This window comes from Leptodactylus fuscus, chromosome 3, assembly GCF_031893055.1.
Source record: "Leptodactylus fuscus isolate aLepFus1 chromosome 3, aLepFus1.hap2, whole genome shotgun sequence".
Classification (NCBI taxonomy): domain Eukaryota; kingdom Metazoa; phylum Chordata; class Amphibia; order Anura; family Leptodactylidae; genus Leptodactylus; species Leptodactylus fuscus.
This window is the reverse complement of record NC_134267.1, coordinates 28,616,049-28,641,643: the sequence shown is the minus strand read 5'-3', so window position 1 is coordinate 28,641,643 and position 25,595 is coordinate 28,616,049. Positions and strand designations below refer to the sequence as shown.

General features: G+C 47.0%; 1 protein-coding gene across 1 annotated transcript; it reads left to right on the top strand.

Annotated features, from left to right (window-relative positions):
• The first annotated feature begins 1,785 nt into the window (after positions 1-1,785).
• Positions 1,786-25,429, top strand: KCNK5 (potassium two pore domain channel subfamily K member 5). The gene is made up of 5 exons (XM_075267329.1): positions 1,786-2,286; positions 18,102-18,213; positions 18,552-18,718; positions 19,716-19,884; positions 21,432-25,429. The coding sequence occupies exons 1-5, from the start codon at positions 2,101-2,103 to the stop codon at positions 22,232-22,234; spliced, it is 1,437 nt and encodes a 478-aa protein (XP_075123430.1). The 5' UTR covers positions 1,786-2,100; the 3' UTR covers positions 22,235-25,429.
• Positions 25,430-25,595: the final 166 nt, after the last annotated feature.

The following is a 25,595-nucleotide window of genomic DNA, read 5'->3' as shown; positions in this document are numbered from 1 at the left end:
GCGGCAGAGTCTTTAACACAGATATGATCCTGATGGGTTTATGTCACCAAAGACTGGATGCAACTGTAACAACCCCTCAGCTGTGAGCGGTATTGGGTCTGGGTACAATATTAGTCTCTGGATGTAAACAAGGAAGCAGAAATCATGAAAATTGTGAGAAACCAACAAGCAAAGGGGCAGATTTATGTGGCATAGAGTAAGGGCTTTGCTAAGAGTAATTTGTGCCGGTTTTGGGGCCGCCCGTGACACTTCCTGAAAAGCCCTGATAAATCCCCCAAAAGTCTTTTAGAAATCAGTAGAGAATTATAGAAAAAGTTCTTGTACACAGACCTGGGCGCAGAGTCCAGACCCCAGACTCACAATGCATTATGGCTGACTGATGGATGGAGATGAAGATGATGGCCCCTATTAGGGCTCCGGGGCTATTGTCTTCTCCTCTCCTATAGCCCCTATAGGCTCCCAAGGGATTGCTGCGGAGGGGGGGGGGGGGGGGGGGTCATTAATCTAACACGTCCTGTTCCTATAATAGTCCATTATTAGCTCCGTAGATTACCACGCAGGGTTAATAAATCTGATATAAAATTAATAAGCGACTCCTATAACAACAGTGACACCCAGTGGGAAGGGGAAACTGTCAACATGCACATCCAAAACTGCAACAGGGGGGTACATGCGCTAGGGACGATGGCAGTACACATGAGGGGTTCATGACCAGTGAGGGGGGCACAATATATTGGGGAGGGGGTGCGGACTGATCCTAGTCCTTGTGCTGAGGGGGCACTTACTTATAGCGCTGATGTGATTCTATGAGTATTCTAGATTATTATAGGTTACTCGTCCGCATTGTGACCCTCCAGCAGCTGGGACACTACATCTCCCAGCATGCCCCGCTGACAGCCTGTCTACATATTATACTCTTATATTACATGCCATCTATAACTTCTTGCAGGAGAGCGACTAGTCCCAACATGTCCCGACACCCCTGGAGACCCCTCCTCGCCGCCAGCTAGAAATCCACAGATGTCTGATGAATTCCTATCCCCCTTATAACCCCAACAGGCAAACAGATATGATCCTGCAAGAGGCTTAAAGAAGCCCCCTAACTTCCAAAATGCAGAGTCAACTAAGAGCAGAGAGCCTCAGGTCACTATGAATCAGAGCACCCCAATACTTTACACATTGCACCCCCATAAGTAAGCCACAAGTGGGATCCCATTATATCAGAGCCAAAGCCTAGACATTAAGACCTAGACTAGTAGCAATGGGGGCCCCACTATTAGTCCCCCAGAATCCACTAATTGTGGGGTTCCCTCTGCCATCCCCCAAGGTCCTCTGGCAGTGGGGTTTCTCTTTCACCAGGTGTGGGGTCCCTCTACTCTTCTCCTTAGCTCCCTAGAAGTGGGGTACTCCTTCCTCAGGTGTGGGGGTCCCTCTACCCCCCTAGAGACCTCTAGCAGTGGGGTCTCTCTACCCTCCCCCTAGCAGTGGGGTCCTACTTCCTCAGGTGTGGGGGTCCCTTTACCTTCCCCCTACAGCAGTGGGGTCTTTCTATCCTCTCCCTAGCAGTAGGTTCCTCCTTCCTCAGGTGCGGGGCGCCCACCTCCCTCCACCAACTGCCCCCTAGCAGTGTGGTCCCCCTTCCCCAGGTGCGGGGCTTCCTTCTCCCTCCCCCCGCTGGTGCCGGTGTCCCGGGGCGGGCTCTGCCCCTTTCTCCTCCCTGCTGCACCGTCTACAAATATGAACCCCAGTGAGTCAGTGCAGCAGAAGACACGTGTCTGCCCTCGGTGCTGCTCCACACTGCCCCCCTCCATGCTGGCCCTGCCCGGGGGTACAGGGGCTCCCGCCGGGGTCGCTCCCCCACACTCTCAGCACAGACAGAAACTTCCGACACAAACTTTCATTACATTGTAGCAAAGAAAGTTGTTAGGCGCATCACGCATGCGCAGTGGGTGTACCAAATTCAAACAGCTGGTGCAAGAGGCTCCTATACAAGACACAAGGAGGAGGAGGAGAAGAAGGGGAAGGGGGTCCAGCTGGCACCTCCAGACAACCCATGCCAGGCTCTAGTAGGGGTGCAAGTCTACAGTAACAGCAGCCACCATGGTGGACAGGGGGCCCCTCCTGACCTCTGCCATCATCTTCTACCTGTCCATAGGGGCAGCGATCTTCCAAGTCTTAGAGGAGCCCAACTGGAAGCAAGCGACCAAGGAGTTTGATGAGAGTAAGACGAAGATCTTGGACAAGTACACCTGCCTGACCCTGAAGGACCTGGAGGAGATCCTGGAGGTAAGAGATGAGGGAATGATAGCTGGGAGGGAGACTTGTGGAACAGAAGGTGCCCCCCCTATTCCTGCTCTGTACCCTCATCTGCCTTCTGCCCCCTCACCTCATCCACATCTGCCCCCCTCCCCTCATCCATCTCTGGTCCACTGTCTGATGCAATAAGTATATCATAGGGAGCTGCTGCTGGAATGCTCTGTGCTGCTTTGGCAGAAGCTAGTTTTGTTATCTCTGCGCCCAGTAGGACAAGTCTTGTGTGTCTGCTGTATGTCTTAGTGTCCGGTCCTTGTGTGTACCCTGCAGTACTGGGGGTAGTCCTTGATCTCTGGGGTTTGTTCTATCGCCTTATTGGGGTTCAGTTACGCTCTATAGATATGATCACTGTACAGTATTTTGTCCCTGCACTGTATTGAGTGTCAGACACTTGGAGTGCGGTAAAGTCCACCATTTTGCGCCATTTTTCTAGAAGAAAGTGCTGAAGTCCAAGGCTTGGCTTGTTGTGTAACCTTCAAGGTCTCTTATCCTTTAATAGTGTTTGGTGGGTGGCGGCGTTACTGTGCGTGTGTTACTGTGTATTATGTATGTGCTTTAATTTGTGTTACTTTGTATTTCTGTATGTGTGTTATTTTGTTACTTTTTATTACTGTGTGCGTTATTTTGTTACTGTATGTGATTTTGTATTACTGTACATGTGTTACTTTGTATTGTACGTACATTACTTTGTTACTATATGTGCGTTACTTTTTATTACTGTATGTGTGTTACTGTACGTGCGTTAATTTGTATTACTGTACATGTGTTACTTTGTATTGTACGTACACTACTTTGTGTTACTTTGTATTACTGTATGTACATTACTTTGTGTTCTCAGGATTGGTGTTCTGTGACCAAAACAATCAGACCTCGAAGCACCTGCTCCTGAGACTTGTTGCATTGTTGTATCCTGCGCGGTTCGAGTTCTGCTTCACCTGTAGTGGGGGGGGCACAGCCAGCGTTGTTGGGTTGTTGGCAGTCATTATGGTGTGCGTCTGATAACTTTTTTTTTTTTGCACCTGTACGTTGGCCCGGCCATAATATAGCACCAGTGTGTAATGGGTGGGGTCTGGCAGCCCCCATGCACAGGGCTGTGTTCACACTGTTGTTTCACTCTCCAGGCCACTTTGTTCTCTAAACTGTAGCTGTAGATTTGTTGTGCAGCTTCTACCCCTGACGTGCTGAGAGTTGTAGTGTGACAGGAGCATGAAGCAGCTGCTAGCAGTGTATAGTATGAGTGAAGGGTGGGGGGGTTGTTTTGTTTCTATACAACTCCCCCCCCCTTCTTGCAGTTTTTTGGAAACTTTTTTCTTTTCCAGAGATCTTTGCAGCTGCGAGTCCTGCCCTGCCCTGTAGTGAAGGGGTAAATGGTTGGCTTTGTGTAACCAGGGCCACTCATTATTAGTCTTTTTGTTCCTTCACGGGTGGGGGGTTCTGGGTTTAGGATGATGACCCCCCTTCACTTCCCCACAGACTCTTTTTGAAGGTGTGGTCAGAGATATCTTCTTTGCTGCCACTTGTCAGTATTTCCTGCTGTCAGCAGCCGAGTGTTCAGTAAAGTGGCGATAATCTGCTGGAATTACGAGGCAGGCGACGCTGCAGGATCAGTCACCTGTACAAACGTATTCAAATAAATACAAAACTATGACCGACGTTCCAGAGCTTCCCCTTCCTGACAAGTCCTTGTCGCAGCCTCTTCTACAGGGCGCGCCGCTCACTTCTCTACCTGCGAAGCTATTTTCAGCGCTGAGGCCGCGGTTTGTGACGTTGGGTGTTTTCATCTGGTGGTGACGTTGCGATCGGCCTCCTGTTCTGTTTGCTTTCTCTTAAGATCTTTGTCTTCCTTGTTGTCCTCGGCATTTACTTCTTGTATCGGATTATTCTGTCATTACACTTTGGCTCCAGTTATTGGTGTCAAACCGTAAGGGCTCGTGCAGTCACTTTATGTATGTTCTATAGGAGACGGCTTCATGGCGGACTGAGATTGGGTGGGTTTGATATAAAAGCCGATGGCTTTGAGGATCACAGCAACCCCGTATAGATCAGCGGGTCTCAAGAGCAGTACCCCTAGTGAGAAAAAGTCCCAACCAAGTACCCCAAAGTAGTCATCACTTATAAGCATTATGTAATGGCGCCCGCACACGTGTAGTATGATGGCACTCCTTTACCCCCACGTGTAGTATGATGACACCCCCTTGTGTAGTATGATGGGCCCCCTCTTTACCTTTATATGTAGTATGATGACCCCCATGTGTAGTGTGATGGCCCTCTCAGCGGCCTCACGTGTAGTATGATGGCCCTCTCGGCGCGCTCACGTGTAGTATCATGGCCCCCTCTTTTCTCCACGTGTAGTATGATGCATGGACATCCATCCTGGGCAGGTAGGACCTGTATATAATATAGACCAGCGGTGCTTAGCCGTGTTGCATACCCCCGGGGTACATGTATCGCACGTTGCAAACCATTGTAATAGATTATAGGAGCGATTTGTCGCCCAACAACTATGCGATTCTGTGTGTCACAGCAGAGAGGGCTAAATATCAGAGTTGCTCAATGTCCACCACTTGCCAAGGATCCTGTTTGGACAAGGATAACACATTGATAAGACTTGGCATTGCCAGGCTCTAACAGGGGTAGTGGGAGGAGGGAAGGGCATATTGGACTCCCACATAATGGCTTCACATGGGATATCTGTGATAGGATTTGGGGGCAAGACAAAATGATGTTATGTTTGGCGTTCCCCTTTAAAAGTGCACGTGGTCCCTTGCCTCGGGGACTTCAGTGCACCATTGGAGTCTGTTGTCTTCAGTCCTTAGATCCTAGACTTGAAAAACTGGTTCCCCAACTTGGAGCATTTGCTGAGTGTCTGCTCCGTAAGTGGCAGATAAGGCCGGCCGCAGCGGGGAGGGACGTAGCGGGGAGGGCCCGTTGTGATGTCGCTGTCTGAGTTGTGCTCTGGAGCCATCAAGGTAGAAACCTTGTTACTAGTCTAAAAGAAAAGAAACATTTGGCAACACTGGCAGCGTGTGCTATTGCCACGGCAATGGGGCAAACCGCCAATGTCCAGGGTGTGAGAGGGAGGGGCTAAATACTGAAGGCCTGAGCGTGCCCGCAGAGCTTGGATACCCTCCACTAAAAACTGTGATGCACAACAACATAAAACAACCCAAAGACTCGGGCACTGGGGCAGATATTTGGGGCATTGACCCCTGGGTTGTGGGAAATGGATACAGGGGCATTTGTGTAAGATTCTAGGCAGGTCACCCCCACCCTCAGCGATTGGTCTGTGATATGTCATGCTCAGAGGTTCCCCCTTATCTCCTGGGGGTGGCTGTTTTGTTCCTTTCCCATGCTTTACATTGCATCACATCCTGGCCTTCTCCTGTGCCCGCTGCGCTGCCTCCTATCCTAGACTGATGGTGACCGGCCGGATAGGTGCGCACAACCTCTCTTATAGCTTCAGAGCTGTGCTCCCTGTGTAGACTCAAGAATTGAGATGTCTTCTGTACCTTCTACTTGTGAGGTAAAAGGTCCATGCCGTGAATGTCTTACGTTTTTGCACATCCTAGGTGACTTAACTTTCTCTGCGCTGGTCATTAACCCCTGGCTGCCTGGCTGTGTTGTCTACATGGGACGTGGCTGCAGAGAACAGGATGGATTCTTCGCTGTCAGCGTGTGGTCGGATAATAGCGCAAAGCGATTTCTTCCTCCGATTGTTTTTCTTGGCTTTTGTCTTCAGTCTTAGCAGCTCGTCTCGCTCTGCGGCCCTGCCAGGGAGGTCGCCGCACTCTGCTCAGACCTGTGTGTGTCACCGTCTTCTCGCCCCAGGCGCTTTCCAAGAGCGAAAATGCAATGTCTAATCCACTGTGAACATAAACTCCAAGGAGAGGCAGCGGCGGGCGCTGAGATATACGCAAATAGCGAGCGTTGGCTCCTAACCTGATGACGTCGCACCATAAGACCCCGCTCATGGGGGTCTCTAACTCCCAGACCTGTACTTATGTATATGAGATAAGATGTAGTCATGGGCTGAGGCGTGAGGCATCAAATACCTCACTCATAGGGGTCTCTAACCCACAGGTGCCTGCACATCAGTGGACTCTCTGGCCCAGGCCTGTACTATGGATATGGTATAAGGTGTGGTCATGGGCTGAGGCGTGAGGCATCAGATACCTCACTCATCGGGGTCTGTAACCCACAGGGTGCCTGTACATCGGCGGACTCTCTGGCCTAGGCTTGCACTAATGTATAAGGTGTAGTCATGGGCTGAGGCGTGAAGCACTGGATACCTCGCTGATGTCTCTTCTTGTGTTTTCATCCATACAGATCTAGTACAAGCCGCTGAGAAGTGTGGGAACAGGGGGCGCCCTGTCATTAGTTTGTCTATACATAGTCCGGGGCTTGGAGGACTCTCTGAAAGCGTCTTCTGTTCACAGCCCACCGGGGACTTCTAGAAGTTTCCGAGTCTGTAAATGCTGCGATTCTCCTCAGTCAGCGACAATTTCACAGCAAAAAGTATCTGCCCCCCCCCCCCTTCCTTAACCTCACCGCCCTCATGTCCTCTAATGTGCCGTGTAGAAATATAACTTAAAGGGGAAGTGCGCTGATCTTTGACCTGGCATTTTTTATTTTAGATTATCTGCCCCTCTTCCCACATTGTCCTCTTGTCTGACAACTCAGTAACTTCTATTTCTACAAATACTCTGACCTCGTTCGGTGACCACTGCTGAGCTGTCTCGTCAACTCTTTAGACTTGCTATAGATCTTTAATTAGAGGAAGATCTCCAAGTGTCAGTCTTTACTGTGGTTTAAGAATTCTATTCACTAGCCCGGAAACTTTCTGTTGGACCCCATAGCTGTGGTACATGAGGGAATGTGGGGGCAGAGTTGTGGTGGCAGATGTGCCTTGTGCAACCTCCTCCTGCCCATCCCTCTGCACCTGCACACATGAAGGGGAAGTGTATTCTGCTGACAGCAGTCCGGGGTTTCCTGCTGCCTGTGATCTGCTGAGGAGGGGATGAGTCTGCACCAGTAAAAGTGACACTCAGCAGGCAAATTCTAAAGGTCTCCCTGCAGCAAGTGACCGTACAAATCCTGGCACCCCCCCTCCACCTCCTCTCTCCCGCTCCCCCAGTCCGAGCAGGATCCTTGTAGCATCGCCATCTGTATTTATATCATGTGATCATCAATGTCACCTGTCCGTTGTCACATGTTACAGCAGCCCTGTTTATCCTCCTGGTGCATGAATAGAATGCCAGAACCGCAGTGCAGTCTGACACTAGCAGTCTACTCTGGCTCTTTGGAAAGCTGGGTCACACTGGTGTCTTTTACAGCAGCGGGGTGGAGGGTCACTTGCATGTTCATATTGTACGCCTCACATGACACAATGGGTGCCACTGCCTTTACGTGACTTCCCAAGTGTTACATTGTATCACTGGATATCTCTGATGATATAGAAACTTGTACACAGGTCGATACATGAAGGACGTCGTGTCTGCACTCTTGAGATCCTTCATCCTACAGGGCGGAGGTCGCAGCTGATGCTGGAAGTTTCTCGAACCCCTATATCTGATTGCTACATAAGGCATATGAATACCTCCTGCTGATCCCGCCCATCCTTATAAGCTCCATTATCTCTAATTTGTGACTAGTTTTTGCTGTACTTGAATAATCTAGAAAGCATCAGTAAGCAGGACACCTCTGTATGGTTTATATAGTTTATAGTCATATTTTTAGGGATTTTCCTGTGTCCGCCACTACAATCTATATGACCTGACCCCCAAATCTCCCCCACTCCAGCTCAGCCGGCCAGTCCATGTATATGAGGGCTACCGCTGTAATAATATGTGTGACTATGATCTGCATAGTATAGTGTAGCGGATCCATCAACACCAACTTGTTGATGGTTTCCAGACAGTGCCAGGTTTTCCTGACATCTTGGGGTCAGTTCACACGTGAAAACCGCCTAGCTTATTTGTGCGAGGTAAAAAACCTCGAGGAGTTTTTTTGACGCTGTTTTTTGCATTCCGCGCGGTTTTTGACGCGGTTTTCGCTAGCGGTTTTCGCTAGGGTTTTTTTTCCTATATGTGCTATAGAAACTGCAGGCGAAAACCGCGCGGTTTTTTGCAAAAAACCGCGCGGTTTTTGTGTGCAAAAAACCGCGCGGTTTTTTACCGCGCGGTTTTCGCCTCCCATTCACTTCTATGCAATTCTTCAGGCGTTTTCCGCCTGAAGAAAGGTCATGTCGCTTCTTCAGGCGGAAAACGCTAGGAGGAAAAAAAAAAGCTAGTGGTCTACATAGACCACCATGTTAAAGGAGAGGTTTTTGAAGCGAATTCCGCTGTCAAAAACCTCCCCTTTGCCCACGTGTGAACTAGCCCTTGGCGTTTGCAGGTGACTAAAGAGCCAGCAAACTGGAGCAATACTGTAAGATGGTGTCATATGGTAAAGGTAGTTGTCACAACCCCGCCCATGTTACTAGTCTAGTGCTGGATGTGACCTTGGCGTCCTCCTTTTCTGATGAACCTTATATGTAATTCCACCTGGGATCCCTTGGAGCCAGACATTGCAGGAGTCAGTGATTAAGCCGGCTACTCGGCCCCACGCTTCCTTTGGGTGGCGCTACCTTGTGCTCAGGCGGTTCCCATCCTCCGAGGCTCCTGTTCACTTTCTGTAGTGTCTTGCTCGCTGATGCCAGTCTATCGGAGTCACATTCCTGGCACGTTAGGTAACTACAGTGTATTTTGTAGGTCTCTTGTACACGAGTCCAGGATTTCCTGACTTCCACTCTGACATCCTATTCCCATGCAGTGAAGGCTCTGTGGCTTATGGATCTTTCTCCGGAGTTGGCGGGTTGTGGATTGGTATGGTTATGTGACCATGGGGATCGGTGGGGTCAGTGACTTGTCAGGTGCACTCCACTTCTATACCATGTATGGTAGACCTGACCATGAATGTCCCTCAGACCTGGCAGAAATTTCTCAACTACGAGTGGGTGGTATGTAGGGTGGTCTCTCCCCTGAAGAACAGACACAAGGCCTGAAGAGCCGCCCCCTGGATCGGAGAGCTCTTCGTATGATGTGGATAAAAGCCTATTGTTACATTAGATATCCATGGGCCGAACCATTCATCTTCACCATCTTGGATTTCAAGTTGAGTGAATCCTTCTGGCCAGACTGATATAAAGAATCCTGCAACAGAGGTTAGGTAGACCTGAAGATACAGTGCAGGAGCCCCCTGTCCTCTGAGGTCACCATACAAAGCACTGCTAACATCTGACTACAGGGGCAGCTCACAAGTCACCTCAGCTTAAAATGGAAAAATTGAGCTCCGCTTCCTGACCAATGTCTGAAACCCACATGTGTCCATATCCTCCACCGCTCACCATGTGCTCCGGCAGCCTAATAATGTCATTTAGTTCCCTACCTTTTATCTTGTCTATCTTCTCCAGCAGCTCAACCGTCATAAACTGTAACAGGAGCAGTATAGAACTACTATAATACTGCCCCCTATGTACAAGAATATAACTCTTTGGTATTAATATCTTCATTTATTTTGCTTGCAATGAAAAAACACAAAAGAGAATAAAAAAAAAAAAAAAAGTCAAATCATTGATCATTTTACACAAAACTCCAAAAATGGGCCGGACAAAAGTATTGGCCCCCTCAGCCTAATACTTGGTAGCACAACCTTTAGACAAAATAACTGCGAACAACCGCTTCCGGTAACCATCAATGAGTTTCTTACAAGGCTCTGCTGGAATTTTAGATCATTCTTCTTTTTGGCAAACTGCTCCAGGTCCCCTCTGAGATGTGAAGGGGGCCTTCTCCAAACTGCCATCAAGAGATCTCTCCACAGGTGTTCTATGGGATTCAGGTCTGGACTCATTGCTGCCACTTTACAAGTCTCCAGAGCTTTCTCTCAAACCATTTTCTACTGCTGACCTGAAGTGTGTTTTGGGTCATTGTCCTGCTGGAAGACCCCTGACCTCTGAGGGAGACCCAGCTTTCTCACAGTGGGCCCTACATGATGCTGCACAATGTGTTGGTAGTCTTCAGACTTCATAATGCCATGCACACGGTCAAGCAGTCCAGAGGCAGCAAAGCAACCCCAAAACATCAGGGAACCTCCGCCATGTTTGACTGTAAGGACTGTGTTCTTTTCTTTGAAGGCCTCTTTTTTTTTTTTTCCCTGTAAACTCTATGTTGATGCCTTTTCCTACTTTTGTCTCATCTGACCAGAGAACATTCTTCCAAAACGTTTTTGGCTTTCTCAGGTAAGTTTTGGCAAATTCCAGCCTGGCTTTTTTATGTCTCTGGGTAAGAAGTGGGGTCTTCCTGGGTCTCCTACCATACAGTCCCTTCTCATTCAGACGCCGACGGATAGTACGGGTTGACACTCTTACCCTCGGACTGCAGGGCAGCTTGAACTTGTTTGGATGTTAGTCAAGGTTCTTTATCCACCATCCGCACAATCTTGCGTGGAAATCTCTCGTCAATTTTTCTTTTCCGTCCACATCTAGGGAGGTTAGCCACAGTGCCATGGGCTTTAAACTTCTTGATGACCCTGCTCACGGTAGACACAGGAACATTCAGGTCTTTGGAGATGGACTTGTAGCCTTAGATTGCTCATGCTTCCTCACAATTTTGCTTCTCAAGTCCTCAGACAGTTCTTTGGTCTTCTTTCTTTTCTCCATGCTCAATGTGGTACACACAAGGACACAGGACAGAGGTTGAGTCAACTTTAATCCATTTCAACTGGCTGCAAGTGTAGTTTAGTTATTGCCACCACCTGTTAGGTGCCTCAGGTAAGTAACAGGTGCTGTTAATTACACAAATTAGAGAAGCATCACATGATTTTTCAAACAGTGCCAGTACTTCTGTCCACCCCCTTTTTTAGGTTTGGTGTGGAATTCTATCCAATTTGGCTTTTTGACAATTCTTTTTGTGGTTTTCCATTGAAGACAAATTAAATGAAGATAATAATACCAAAGAGTTTGTGCTTGCAATCATTTTCTGGAAGAAAATGAGTATTATCTGACAGAATTGCAGGGGTGCCAATACTTTTGGCCAACACTGTATAAATACTGCTCCTATGTACAAGAATATAATTACTATAATCCTGCCCCCTATGGATTGTTGCTATCTTGTTTATACTTATTACCAGAACTTTCCTCAGCACATGTACTGCCATTACGATGTGTTGCGGGTCTGCGCTTGGTGACTTATATTACTTGTGTAGGATTTGACCTGTTCCCATGGGGAGTGACGTGCTGGGTTAGGGGGGTGACTATGGCTATAAGGCTTCCTTTGTTTCGGGGATGTTCCATTCCTTCTTTCGTGCTCTGGGTTTTGATGTATCAGTGGTTGGGCTTTGTCCTGTGTAATGTAAAGCGCTCTCATTGTGTCTGGTGTATGTGATCTTCTTGGAGAGTGCGGTATTGTTTGTCCATGACGTGGGCACATACGTTCATAGCTCCATATGAGTGTAGGAATCTTGGGTGGGGGGGTCTTTTCCCCTCTGGGGTGAGGGAAGGATTCAGTTTGTGAAGTTTTCTTATACAATAGCTGGTCAGATCTGAAGGAAAAACTCCCATCATGTCCAAGAGGTGACCCCATGGGGTGAGGCAAACCACGATGGGGCTGGAGACCTGTAAGGACACCATCCTAGCATTGGGCTGGTTTTTGTGCTGTAAGGGGTTCAGGTCAGACTAAGGTCCCTTGGTTGGAGTTAAGAGACAATGTGCTGACTACACATTCTTTTCTACAAGGTGCACCTTCAAGAAGTTTCTGATGTGGATCATTGGGGTGTTCTGGCTGTAATCCTCACGTCTAGGCTGTCCGTCATCTTAAAGGCTCTCTTATCCTCCTTGTAGGACATGTTCTTCTGGGTGATCTCCCCCGCCCGTTGCCTCGCAGTAGTTTATTGACTCAGTGAAAGTGTCGCTCACTCACTTCTGGGCCTTGGTGTTTGTTCACACACATTCCACAGTGCGCAGTAGTTGTTGTGTCAAGTTCAGGACACTTTGTTTTGACCTTTTTTTTTTTTTCCTTTGTTTTTCCCCTCTGTCCACGTCACATTCGCTCACATTGTCACTTTAAGGAGGTGACGGCACCCCCTGTCTGTGTCTGTGAAAACTTCTGCAAAGTTGAGGTCTCTGGTTTTGGCCTGGCCGGAGGTTGCCGGGATAAATGACCTGGGTGTTTTGGTGCTCTGTATGAATCTTTCTGGCGCACGTACAGATGGCGGGATTATCTATATCTATCTGCCAAAAACTGAAACTTCAGCATCAGAACAAACATGGCGTGGTCTCTGCAGGAACCGCCTCTGCGTCCTCCATCTGCTCGTTTTTTGTGGTGGTCGGTAATTATCTACAGATTTGGACAATTAGCAGCGCAGCACGCAGAGCGGCCACAGATGCGGCTTTGCCACAATGTATCTATCATCTATTTATAGGCCCAACCCTCCGACCACTCCACGATCTCCATGTCAGACAAGAACCTATAGTGCTGACCATCCTGAGCTTCCTGGTTCAGGGACTACTGTACAGATTTAATTTCTCATGTGTTATGAATAGAATGTCAGAACAACAGTGAGCACTGACACGAGGGGACTACAAACTGTACAATGTAACCTCTGTGAGTCTAAGAGATTTGGCTGTACCTTGGGAGGGTTTTCTTGTGATTTCTGCCTCCGGCTGAACGTCTTCAGGTGTCAGAGTTGGATCATTACTGAGACATGCGGTGCATCATCCCAAGCTCATAAATCATTAATTACTGCCCCCCCCCCATACATTATATTACTGTGAGTCATATGTGTATAGCCAGGATCAGCGGCGCCCTGGAGTCCAGCTCAGGATCCCCATCTATGACTCTGCTCTTTACCTTGAGGATCTGAGCCGTCTGGGGTGGGGCAGCCTGTAGGTTTGAGGGGGATAACCTGTAGGTCTAGGGAGTGCAGCCCCAATGTGGTGGCCATACTGTGCCCATGACGCTTATCTCCTGTGTATTTCAGGCTGAACACACGAGAACACAGGATTCCGATTTCTGGGGGGATTTTCCACTTCCTTTGTACATTCTTCTGCCCCCTCCTCGCGCGGCCACGTTTTTCACCTCTCCGGGTCCTTCATTATTACAATTCACGCTGTCAATAATATTTCAGACAAGGGATCTTTTGTTCGGGACGCACAGACATGGAAGCCGGCCTATCTGTCTGATCTAAAGTGGCCACTCTTGGCTTTCCCCTTAGGTGAGGATTGAGTCTCTGTTCCCTCAGAAATCTGGTTATGAAAGGTCAGAGGTCACCCCCCCATATAAATGGCCATTGAATAGAGTGAGCCCAAACCTCCTCACCCACACGAGCAGAAGTAATGGATATAAATAGGGAGGGACTGTGACAACCAATCATGTGCATGAATGTGTGCGAGATTGTCACCATGTCGTCTTCCTTCATTCCTCTGGTTACTGCAGAAGCTGCTGAATCTCTTCCCAGTTTCCTCTGCCAAACTCTCAGCAGCTGGGACGGAGGCAACAGAACACAACATCTGCAGATTAAGACTCAATGTGACGACGTATTGAGCCTCATTTTGGGTGATATTCTATAAATTGTACGTGGGGGGTCGACCACAAACATGTCGTTTGTGGGGTGAACCGACGTAATCAGCATTGGGGGGGTCTAATCCCCCTATCATGGTTGCCCCTCTGCTGATCCTTCTGGCATCAGGCTGTAATAATGGGACTTCGTCCCTAAGACTTTCCTGCTTATTGTGCTCTTGTATGTCTGGGAAGGAAACGCAGCGAGCCTGTTCCGATCATCGAGGATTCAGGGAGAGTGAAGTGGACTGTTGTGGGAGGGGGTGCCCAGTTCTTCCTTCTGCCGCGTAGACTAGCGAAGAGTCACATGAAGCAGCTGAGAAAGTGACGCCCGACGCGTTTTCTGGTTGTCACTGAATCTTGTTAACTGAAGTCTAATTCTTTATAGGATCTGTAGCTTCTTAGACTTCATTAACTTCTTAAAGATCTCAGGATCTTAATGAAACATTCCGAGGTGTCTTTATCCTGCTCACACAGCTGATGAGCTTGTTACAGTGTATCGGTGCAGGTAATGCACTGTGTTGCTCCTAGCACGTGTCTGCCATCTCCACTGACTGTATACCCTGTACCCACTGTGGTGTCATGGGTGCAGGTAGGTTGATTGTACTTGTAAAAAGCAAAACTAGGAAGAGTCCAGCAAGGTTTTGCTTTCTATATACCGTCTCAGTCCGGGAGACATTGCCCGTGCAGTTTGGGGGTTCCTTGTATTTATATGTATGAGAGGTCGGTTGTGGACTCAGCAGTGTTTTTCTTGATTGTACTTGTACCTGTCGTGTAGGCTGGTATACACCATATACTGCTCGCTGTTATCAGCCATATTATGGACCACTCTCTGTGTGTTTTTTGGCTATACTTGTCACGTTTCTCGTGTGATAATATTTGCTGGTCCTCTTGTTATCGGAGCAGGTGATGACATTCAAGGCTGACGGGTTATTCATTAACCTGGGGCGTTATTAATGGCACCTCCTGGGGGTGCTGAGGAGCACACGCCTGCCATCTGGTATCTTGTCTGGTCCTATTACCACGTACTACGACACATACACCAGTGAGCGGCTTCTTACTAGAATTTGTGAGTCTTTGGAATATTAGGTGGTGGCTTTATGGCTAAGAGATGGTGATCGCAATACATGATCATGATCAATTCTGACTTCATAAATTTCCATAGAGTTTACAGTGCTGTGCAAAAGTGACAATGCGTCGGGAACTCACAGGGTTACTAGTATATTTTATGAAGATGAGAGAATTGTAGATGCCCTCGGTATTAGGTGCGACCTTTGCCCTTTGTCGAGTTTCCTCCTCAGATGTGAGTCATGTGAGTCTTCGCAGTCCTAGACTGACCTTTATCCTGACCTTCGCCGCCTCGATCTGATCGAGTCCATTAACTGTCTATTAAAGGTCCATTTTGTGGCGTCAGCTTCTCGCAGCTGCTGATAAGTTTCTTCCATGTGTGTTTTTTTTTTTTTGTTTGTATTTTTGACCCCAAAGGGGCTTTTTTACAAGAGGAATTTGCTCTATTACATAACAATAAGCCTCAGGACGGACAGACGGCAATGTAAGACGTGGCCTGCAGTGCTCGTGGAGCGGTCTTTGTGGCGGCAGGCTTTATGCTCCTGTATGTAGGAGAAGCTGCCGGGGACAAGATGTCACTCTGGAGGGATGAGGCTGTGTGGGGGCCTGGTGTTCTGGAGGGATGAGGCTGTGTGGGGGCCCGGTGCTCTGGAGGGATGAGGCTGTGTGGGGGCCCGGTGCTCTGGAGGGATGAGGCTGTGTGGGGACCCGGTGATCCTTAGGGATGAGGCTGTGTGGGGGCCCAGAGCTTTGGAGGGCTGAGTCTGTGGGGGTCTGGTGCTCCGGAGGGATGACACTGCCGGTTCTGGTGATGTTTTAACTTTGTTGTAGTTGCTGTGCATTATATTAAGGGAATTTTATAGAGGCACTTGTGTGTTTTGAGGCTGCGCACACAATCACCTGTAGGGTCTCTGTAGATTTTTGGGCCTCTTACTTGTTCTTTAGGATCCACATTCTGATCTGCAACTTCCCTATAAAATGAGGTTAACAGCCTGCAGCTACTAAACCTTCCGAGTACAGCCGCTATGCAGACCTCCACCTGCCCGGCATATGTCACCATTCACACAGAAGGGGAGCCGGGGCATGTGCAGACATCACAAGGATGTAAAGCAAGTCAGGAACCATATACCAATGAAATTAAAATATCTGTTTGGCAACTTCCCCTCTACATGTAATGGCCGATGAAAATTAGGAACCAGGCAGGACCGTAATGGGGGTCTTCAGCAACCCCAAGCAAGGAGAGCAGAGTAGAGTCTGGTCTTCTCTTGATCCGTGACCAATGATCGCCAAAGTTGGGGCATTTTGGTTTTGTTCCCATCCTTGTATCTTTACCCCTTGGTCATGGTGTGACTGCCTTGTCACACACTACATCTTTAGTGAGCATTTTGCTCAGCTCGGGGTCTGCTGGCCATTGATCTCCCTGGTCACCATCATTGGGTGTCTCTGGAGTACTGCTCTCTGCTGATAAGGGCTCTTCTAGTGCTCGGCCACATTTCAGCCCTTGACCCAGGACAGATCTCTTTGGGTTTGTTTGTCCTTCCCATGAGCCGCTTGTTTGTCTGTTTACATAAGTTTATGCAGAAACATCCGGATAATTTTTAAGATGGAAACGGTTACTAAATCTGATCTGGCTGTGTCAGGGCAAAGTAAGCAGGGTTAAGCTTTATGGTGCAGAATACACGTCCTTCCTCCAGGCTCCTTGTTTTGTTCTGCAGTCTCGTAGACTTATGTGGTGGGAGAGGCGAGTGCTCACCATAGATAGGGCAGATAGCGAGAACATTTTTAGTCATGTCCTTGCTGCTCTGAAGCCCAGGAGACCTTTCCTTCACATCTGGACTTGAGTTTTTTCCATGAGTCCTAAATTGATTTTCCAGTGTCTGAATTAGGATAAGGAGGAAATGAAAAGCCTGCCTTTTAATCCCCTTTTCATATCCAGAGGCCCCAAGAGTCTGAGGGTCAAGTGCTCGGAGTTGCCTGGAGGTCGTGGCATTTGACCACACGTGTTGTTCTTGGTCATGTGGCACGAGCAGAGAAAGGCAGGCAGCAGGTGGCTCGGTCTGTCTTCTCTGCAACCCATTATAACATGTACCAGTAACCTGCAAGGGGTTAATCTGTATGGCTGCCCTATCCCCCCCCCTCCTTCCCATTTGTCTCATTTCAAGTAGTGAATCACTCAAAATCTTGCATAACATAGGATAAATAACTTTGAGACATTTCATTGATATTGTCCACCCATAGATGAGAGATCACAGCCCAAATGTCTGCAATGAATCAAAGTGTGGGGGCTATCGGGGTCAATCAGGAGGTGTCTGGTCCTATACACGTGGCTCGGTGTGACTAATCTGCTCAGTGTCAGTTGCTTGTCCTATAGATGAGAAGATTTTTGGGATCGTTGAATTAGGGCAGAATCGGGTGGGCTCGATTTTTGGCTCCTCTATAGAGCTAAATACATAGTGTTTGAGATAAGAGTAGCCCCAAGGAGACCGCGGCGCCCTCCGCTGTTACTAATGGCGTTTTACCTGTAGAGTTTTTGGGGAACGCATTTATATTGGCCAGAATCAAATTCATTAAACTCTGAGGAAACTTTCCATACATCAGCAGCAAAGTGTATACAAAAGTAACACAAGGAGGGATGTGTGTATATGTGTGTGTGTGCATGCACGGAGTAACATGAAGCTATTCTGTTTGAGGTCCGGTTATCAGATCCACACAGATTAGGTACATGGTGGCTTACTGTATTTGGGGCCAGAAAGCCACCCCCTTTAATCATAGCTACAACACAGTCTCCGCTTCTGTGTGTTCATTTCCTTTCCCCCATGTAGACTTCTATACTTGACTTCTACAATCTGATACATCTGTGCTGTAGTCCATCTTGGGAGACTAAGACAGATTCAGGAAGAATTTGTAAGTAAAGGTTGGCTCCGGGAGGAGGGATAAGTAGAGAAAGATATTAGTCTGGACTAATGATTTACGCAAAGTTAATAAAGTAGGTGTCCCAATTCCACACACCCCCTCCCCCCCAACTCTGGTCCCAACATTCTGCCAGAATGTCATCTCTGATCCCTACATGGCTGATAACAGAGGTAAATAGCTTGACCACTTATTTATGTATTTTTTTTATGTCCACAGACGGTTTCTAATGCAGCAGGTCAAGGTGTGACCATCACCGGGAACACGACCTTCAACAACTGGAACTGGGCAAATGCTGTCATCTTCGCAGCCACTGTCATCACTACAATCGGTAGGTGTGAGGTACAGGGAACAAGGATATATACCAGGGGACCTGATGGGACCATGGCTAGCTCAGGACCTCCCCTTACTAACATGGTCATGGCGTTGTTTCCCACATGGGCCCCATTAATGGGTCATCACTTAGTTGCCAACTGTCCTGAATTTTCAGAGGTCTCCTTACTTACAAGATCACACCACAAAGTGGTCAGTCCCGCTCGGTCTAGTGACCCGGGTGGTCTCAGGCGGATCCGGGCTGGGCTTGTGTTTCTAATTTACTAGTATGTGACTGGTGAGCATCTACACAAGGCATAAAAAGTATCACCATAGGATTTCCTGTCTTCCCTGCAGGTTACGGTAACATCGCCCCGAAGACCTCTGCCGGGCGTCTCTTCTGTATATTCTACGGCCTGTTTGGGGTGCCGCTCTGCCTGACCTGGATCAGCGCCTTAGGGAAGTTCTTTGCAGGACGAGCAAAAAGATTGGGGCAGTTTCTTACGAAGAGAGGTGTCACCCTGGTAAGAAATCCTGCCATATACCTATGGGGAAAACGGGGTATAACGGGGAGTGCTTGTTCTGGAGGGATTATAGGACGTAAATCACATAAATGATGATATATGGGACTGACAAGAAATTCTGTAAATGAGGTCATAGAGACCTACAGGAAGCGAAAACATTCATCTGAGACCCCCCCCCCCCAATGGGCATAATCTGTCACCTAGAAACTGTACATAGCTGCTCTGCCTCATGTGTTCAGGAATGGAGCTACCGCTGTGTGACCGCTGCGTGTCATGTCCTAGCCTACAGATTGGCAAAATAGTGAGTGCAGCTCTGGAGTATAATACAGGATAAGTAATGTAATGTATGTACACAGTGACTGTACCTGCAGAATAGTGAGCGCAGCTCTGGAGTATAATACAGGATGTAACTCAGGATCAGTACAGGATAAGTAATATATGTACACAATGACTGCACCAGCAGAATAGGGATCACAGCTCTGGTGTAAGTGATCCATTAATCCACTGGTTATGTGATTTGTACATTGCTGATCAGGGATTGACACCGGATTCAATTGTTTTGATAAAACATTATTGCGGGTTGCAGTTCTGTGGTCTGTGGAGTTGTGTATGGGGTTCTTCGATCAGTAGCATGTAGATAAAAATGTGACTCTCTGTTCCTGTTTTTGGCACGGAATGGGGGTGAATGTATATTGTTTATGTCTAAAATTTGCTGACTGTAGAACTTGGTTATCCGTCATCTGAGCAGGTGAAAGTAGCTGAATCTGCAGAAAATGTACATAAAGACAATATCCGGTGATTTTTACAAGGTCATTACTGACAGACATGACATGAAGGGCATTACATAGAATGAATCTGATTCTCCCCCCCCCCCCCCCTTTTTCACAGACTCCTCCAGTCATTGTTTACAGATCTCCCACCCTTTACATTTGCGTTAGAACCTCTCGCCTCCCAATAATGTTAAATGTGTAATTTCATTTGTCTTATTGTCTTGCAGAGAAAAGCCCAGATCACCTGCACGGCCATCTTCCTCTTATGGGGTGTCCTTGTCCACCTGGTGATTCCTCCTTTCATCTTCATGAAGATTGAAGGCTGGGACTACATTGAGGGTCTCTACTTCTCCTTCATCACCATCACCACCATTGGTTTTGGAGACTACGTGGCAGGTTTGTCTTCTCTCCCGTCATCTCATCTGTTCTTTGTATCCACCGAGTGAATACAATTGTTTGTTTTTATCTTCTTGGTTTCTAGTCTGTAGAGTAAGTAAATCTGATATTTTCCTTTCCAGTGTGTGGTACTTGCTATGAGGTTGGGGCCTTCTGAGTTGTAGATGCCATGAACATTATTCAGTGCAGTGGCGTAACTATCACGGTAGCAGTGGTAGTAGCAGCTGCCACAGGGCCCGACATCTTAGAGGGCCTGGACCCCCTCACTAGTTAATACACCAAAAAAAGAAATAAAAAAGAAATTTTACTTTTTGAGGCCCGAGGCCACCTAAGGTGTCGTGTTCCAAGTGGGGGAGAGCCTCAGTGGGGGAGGGGTGCAGGAAGAAGATAGTGCTGGGGGATTCAACTTATGCAGAGAGCAGTGCAGCGCTGAAGTCTTCTTCTGAAGGATGAGTTTAGACTGGTTAGTTTAACCCATGTGTGCAGCAAACTTATTACAGTATTATGTATTACAGTACATAATACTGTGTGCAGGGGCAACTATAGGGAATAATACTGTGTGCAGGGGCCACTATGGGGGAATAATACTGTGTGCAGGGGCCACTATGGGGGAATAATACTGTGTGCAGGGGCCACTATAGGGGAATAATACTGTGTGCAGGGGCCACTATGGGGGAATAATACTGTGTGCAGGGGCAACTATAGGGAATAATACTGTGTGCAGGGGCCACTATAGGGGAATAATACTATGTGCAGGGGCCACTATGGGGGAATAATACTGTGTGCAGGGGCCACTATAGGACATAATACTGTGTGCAGGGGCCACTATGGGGGAATAATACTGTGTGCAGGGGCCACTATGGGGGAATAAGGGTGCATTCACACTGAGTAAACGCTAGCTTATTCTGAACGTAAAACACGTTCAGAATAAGCGGCGTCTAAAGCAGCTCCATTCATTTCTATGGGAGCGGTGATACGAGCGCTCCCCATAGAAATGAATCGGCTGCTTCTTTCACTCCGTGCAGTCCCATTGAAGTGAATGGGGAGTGCCGGCGTATACGGCAAGCTCTGCTCATGCCGGAGCGTACACGCCGGCACTCCCCATTCACTTCAATGGGACTGCACGGAGTGAAAGAAGCAGCCCATTCATTTCTATGGGGAGCGCTCGTATCCCCGCTCCCATAGAAATGAATGGAGCTGCTTTAGACGCCGCTTATTCTGAACGTGTTTTACGTTCAGAATAAGCTAGCGTTTACTCCGTGTGAATTCACCCTAATACTGTGTGCAGGGGCCACTATGGGGGCATAATACTGTGTGCAGGGGCCACTATAGGGTATAATACTGGGTACAGGGGCTACTATGCGGCATAATAGTGCATGTGCAGGAAAGCGGCAGGGGGGGGAGGTGTTCGGTTAGGGTCTTTGGGAAGGGGGGCCATGTGAAAAGTTCGCCATGGGGCCCTGCCATTCCTTGTTATGCCACTGATTCAGCGCTGTGGGTTACTGAGGTGACTGAGCATTCATATTCTGTTCTTATGTCTTTGGCAGGTGTAAACCCAAAGATTGATTATGCCGTCCTGTACAGATACTTTGTGGAAATCTGGATTTATCTTGGCTTGGCCTGGCTGTCCTTGTTTGTGAACTGGAAGGTTAGCATGTTTGTGGAAGTCCACAAGGCCATTAAAAAGAGACGCAAGAAACGAAAAGAGTCCTTTGAAAATGATCCACGGACGAAGAAGGACAAGCAGATCCCAATGGCGAAGGACGTTAATATCCTGAGCTTCCTGTCTAAGAAGGAGGAGACGTACAATGACCTGATTAAACAGATTGGCAAAAATGGTTTAAAGACCAGCAACGAAAGAGTCCTGAACGGGGCTCTGCCTGGTAATGTGACGAATAAAGGCAAGGACATGATGGTGGTCTACTCTAAACGCAATGGATTTGGCTATGATGCTGTCACTTTCTCCAATGGTCTTCACAAAGAGAATGGAATGGGGTCCATCCATGACAAAGAAGCCACCATTTTCATCAACCAGTTAGATCGAATCAGCGAAGAGGAAGGAGAACCTTGGGAATCTAAGGATTATAAACCCTTGATCTTTCAGAACAACATTACCTTTGTCAATGAAGATGAGGAGGATGAGGAGGAGGAATGTGATAACTCTGAAGATGAAGAGAAGTCTAAATCTTCCATAGAGGAAAATAACGAGGACCCCGAGACTCCGACTAGACTGGATACGTTTACTTGTCTCGATGAGGCTTCTTTTTCTAGCAATGACACTGAGGTTTTTGTTCCGTACGAACAACTTGTGAATGAGTACAATAAAATGAACAGCAAGGGAGAAACGTGACCCGGCCGCTGAGCAGACTGGATCTCCTCAGACCGCTGCTCGCTAGGGATGATAATAATGGGAGAATGTTTGTGAGACCCGTAATTGGACAGATCTAGTTGATCAGTAGAAGGACTAAGTGCATAGTTTCTCCATGTAGACTGTTCTGTTGGCCAAGGCCAATCATAACCTGTTGGTGTAGTGAGTGTCGACTCAAGGTTACACTGGACTCGTATAGAGTAATGCAGGAAAACTCAAAAAGTACCAAGTCCAACCAAAAACTGAGCATGTCAGATCTCGACTCTCTCCTGCCTCCTGTGTCCATTTTATTTCCTCGGTGACGATACTTGAATTTGTAGAGCTGTATATATGTACATCTTGTATTTAGTCTCACAACGTCTCCTAACCTATTGGTGTATACTGTATTTATAGGTTCCTACGTGATAAAGATGACGGATACTGATATTTATTTTCTAAGACTTAGTCACAAAGTGAAGACTTTAGGAGTTTTTTTTTTTTTTAATGTACCCGTAAATTATAATGTGACCATTCCCCCTCCTCACATTATTTTGATACTCCTAATCCCTACTAGACATTTCGTGATGAGTTGGTCATCGGTTGGAGGGATTGTGTCTCCTTCCCAAGGAGCTCATGATATTCCACAGCTTCTCACCTTGTACCCCATGTGTCATAGGATAAGTGACCCAAAATACAAGACATGGGTTTATAAGCGCCCAAATAGTCTGCTCCTTCACTCCAGCTTAAATGTTTGGTGGAGACTCGTACCTCCACTCTCCAGCCATAGACTCTTTCATATAACTGGAACTGTGATGTCTTTTATGATTGGTCACAATGGACAGTCTTATTGCCCCCTTGTCTTAGTATAATGTGTATATTTTTGTGATGCACGTTTGGTACTGTATCCTAAACTTGAAGAGAACTTGTAGGAACCTCCAACGCTGCGGCAATGTGAATAACTTCCACCCCTCAGTTTGTAGATACCTCGTGGGGGGTAGGGGGTCGTGTTTAAGTCTCTGGCCGTATTTGCATAGTATAAATGATTGTTGTGGATTTGCACTAAGAAATGGTTAGACTGTAATGTCAGAACCAGAGACCCCGGGGATGAGATGATGTAACATCCTAAAGCGTAGGCGACGACTGACCGTACATGAGAGCCATGAGGTATTAGGAGAACACGGGGTCTTTGAGGAACCTGAGAATTTAGGAACTTCACATTTAAGTCCAGTTTAATTCCCATAGTCCTTAAAGTTAGTCATTTATCCTCCATTGTTGGTCAATATAGTCATCTTTAGAAATTTCCTACATGACTTTGGTGATGTATCTAAAGCCTCACCCTTTTCTGCAGGGTGTCTGTGACCAGCAGGTTAGCCACCAAATTTTATTTTTTAGATTTTATTTTATTTTTGCAGCTAGTCTGTGGCAAAATACACGTGTTCCCAGCCGCGAAATTGTAACTATGGATTCGAAGACCCAAAACTTTAGCAAGTCGTCTTATCATATGCAGCCTGCCGACATACTGATTTTGTCTAATAGTAGATGGTCCTCTTCACCCGCATATTTTTATAGGGGTAGTCCACTATTAGAAATACACGGCTGCACAAACCGTGTCACTGCTGTCACACAACCTATGGATCGGTGTTGCACTGGTTTATGGATCAAGGCAGCCATGTTTTCCTAATATGCCCCCTACTGTCACTGTTACAGTACAGTTTACACTTGACAGCAGCTTGTGGCTGTCATCTCCATTAGATCTTGGTTTCCCCGACCAGCAGATGTCGCCGGTTCTTCTGCAATGCTCTATAACTGGACCTAGTAAGGTAACCAAATCTAGATTGATGGCATTGCCGCATCTTGTCTCGCATCTTGTGCCCCACCTGTTCGGTAATGCTATTGGTATGTTTTTAGGTATTACTGAAGGTTCCCAATCTATATATAGACTTCCTTTAATCCTGGCTACTATTTTCACATTTTATCTATCTTATTTGCTGTGATGTCTCCTCCTCGCTGTGCGAGCGGTAAAGCTGTGAAGCTTCTTGTCATTCGGGGAGTGCTGAATCCAGAACATTTTTTTTTTTTTATCCAGGTACGCAGGTCACTTGTTCAGACTTCTATAAATCTTCTAGATTGAAGTCTGTCGTACATCATGCCATGGGGCACACCTTATGGTCTGACCATGTCTAGCAATGGCGGTCTCCTTGTACTGTAGCTTTAAGTAATAGACAACACTCCCTGCATACATAGTGCACATGGCTGGATACAGGTCAGAGAATACACATGAAGTCTCTAAATGTAGACAAGACACTTAAGTTCTATCATCCAGTGTCGGTCACTGTGATAAATCTGGTGTAGTTCAGGATGACAAGTCTTTGCATTAACTATTATTAGATGTGTGTTATGAATGGTTCTGGACCTAGAAGAAGCCTTGTGGATGGTTCCTACACTACAGTCATACTATGGGTATACTATGTATATAGCTGCAGACTGACCTTGAATGTGTCTGGGTGACACATAGTGTATAGTAAGGCTCATACATTGTACACCTATAGTCTGGTCTATATTGTCCAGTGGGTCCGATGGTTATTCTAGATATCACTCTAACTCTGTCTGAAATGTTTGTACACCTTCTAGTCATGGCACTTAATGGACAAGCTGAAGTCAAGTCAACAATATTAAAATTATTATCGAGAACTGTTCAATGTGTACAGTGTCTGATATCCTGTGTTTTTGTAGACCTTGCTGTAGCGTCCTCCGGTGTTCATTGTTCTTATATGGAATTGATTACTTTGGATCAGTGATTATAGAAGTGATGTCATTTATACCACATGTTGTCAGAGGGGGGTCACAGTCAGGAGCACTTTATGTAATATGTTATATGTAGTCATTGAGTCCTGAGACCTGGGGCTGAATCCTCTCCTGTATAGAGCGTGCCATGTAAAGCGACACCAGGAGCCCCTATAGCTGCAGTTCTAACCTCTACACTACATCTATACCTATAAAGTATCCTATAAGTGCGATGTATGCAGCAAATTTCAGAAATCATAGTAAAAATAAGAACCTGCTGAGTACAAAGTGCCCAGACCTGCCCTTACTACTAAACGCTCCATGTGCTTTATGATTGTTGTATATTTTGTTGCCTCAACCGATGTCCTTTGTATCACTGGACTCACTGTATGTAAATAGCCTGATTCTTATGTATAATAGTGTAATTTATTTTAATATTTTTCAATAAAAAAACAAAAACGTAAACTGATCCTGAGTTATATCCTGTGTTATACTCCAGAGCTGCGCTCACTATTCTGCTGGTACAGTCACTGTGTACATACATTACATTACTTATCCTGTATTATACTCCAGAGCTGCA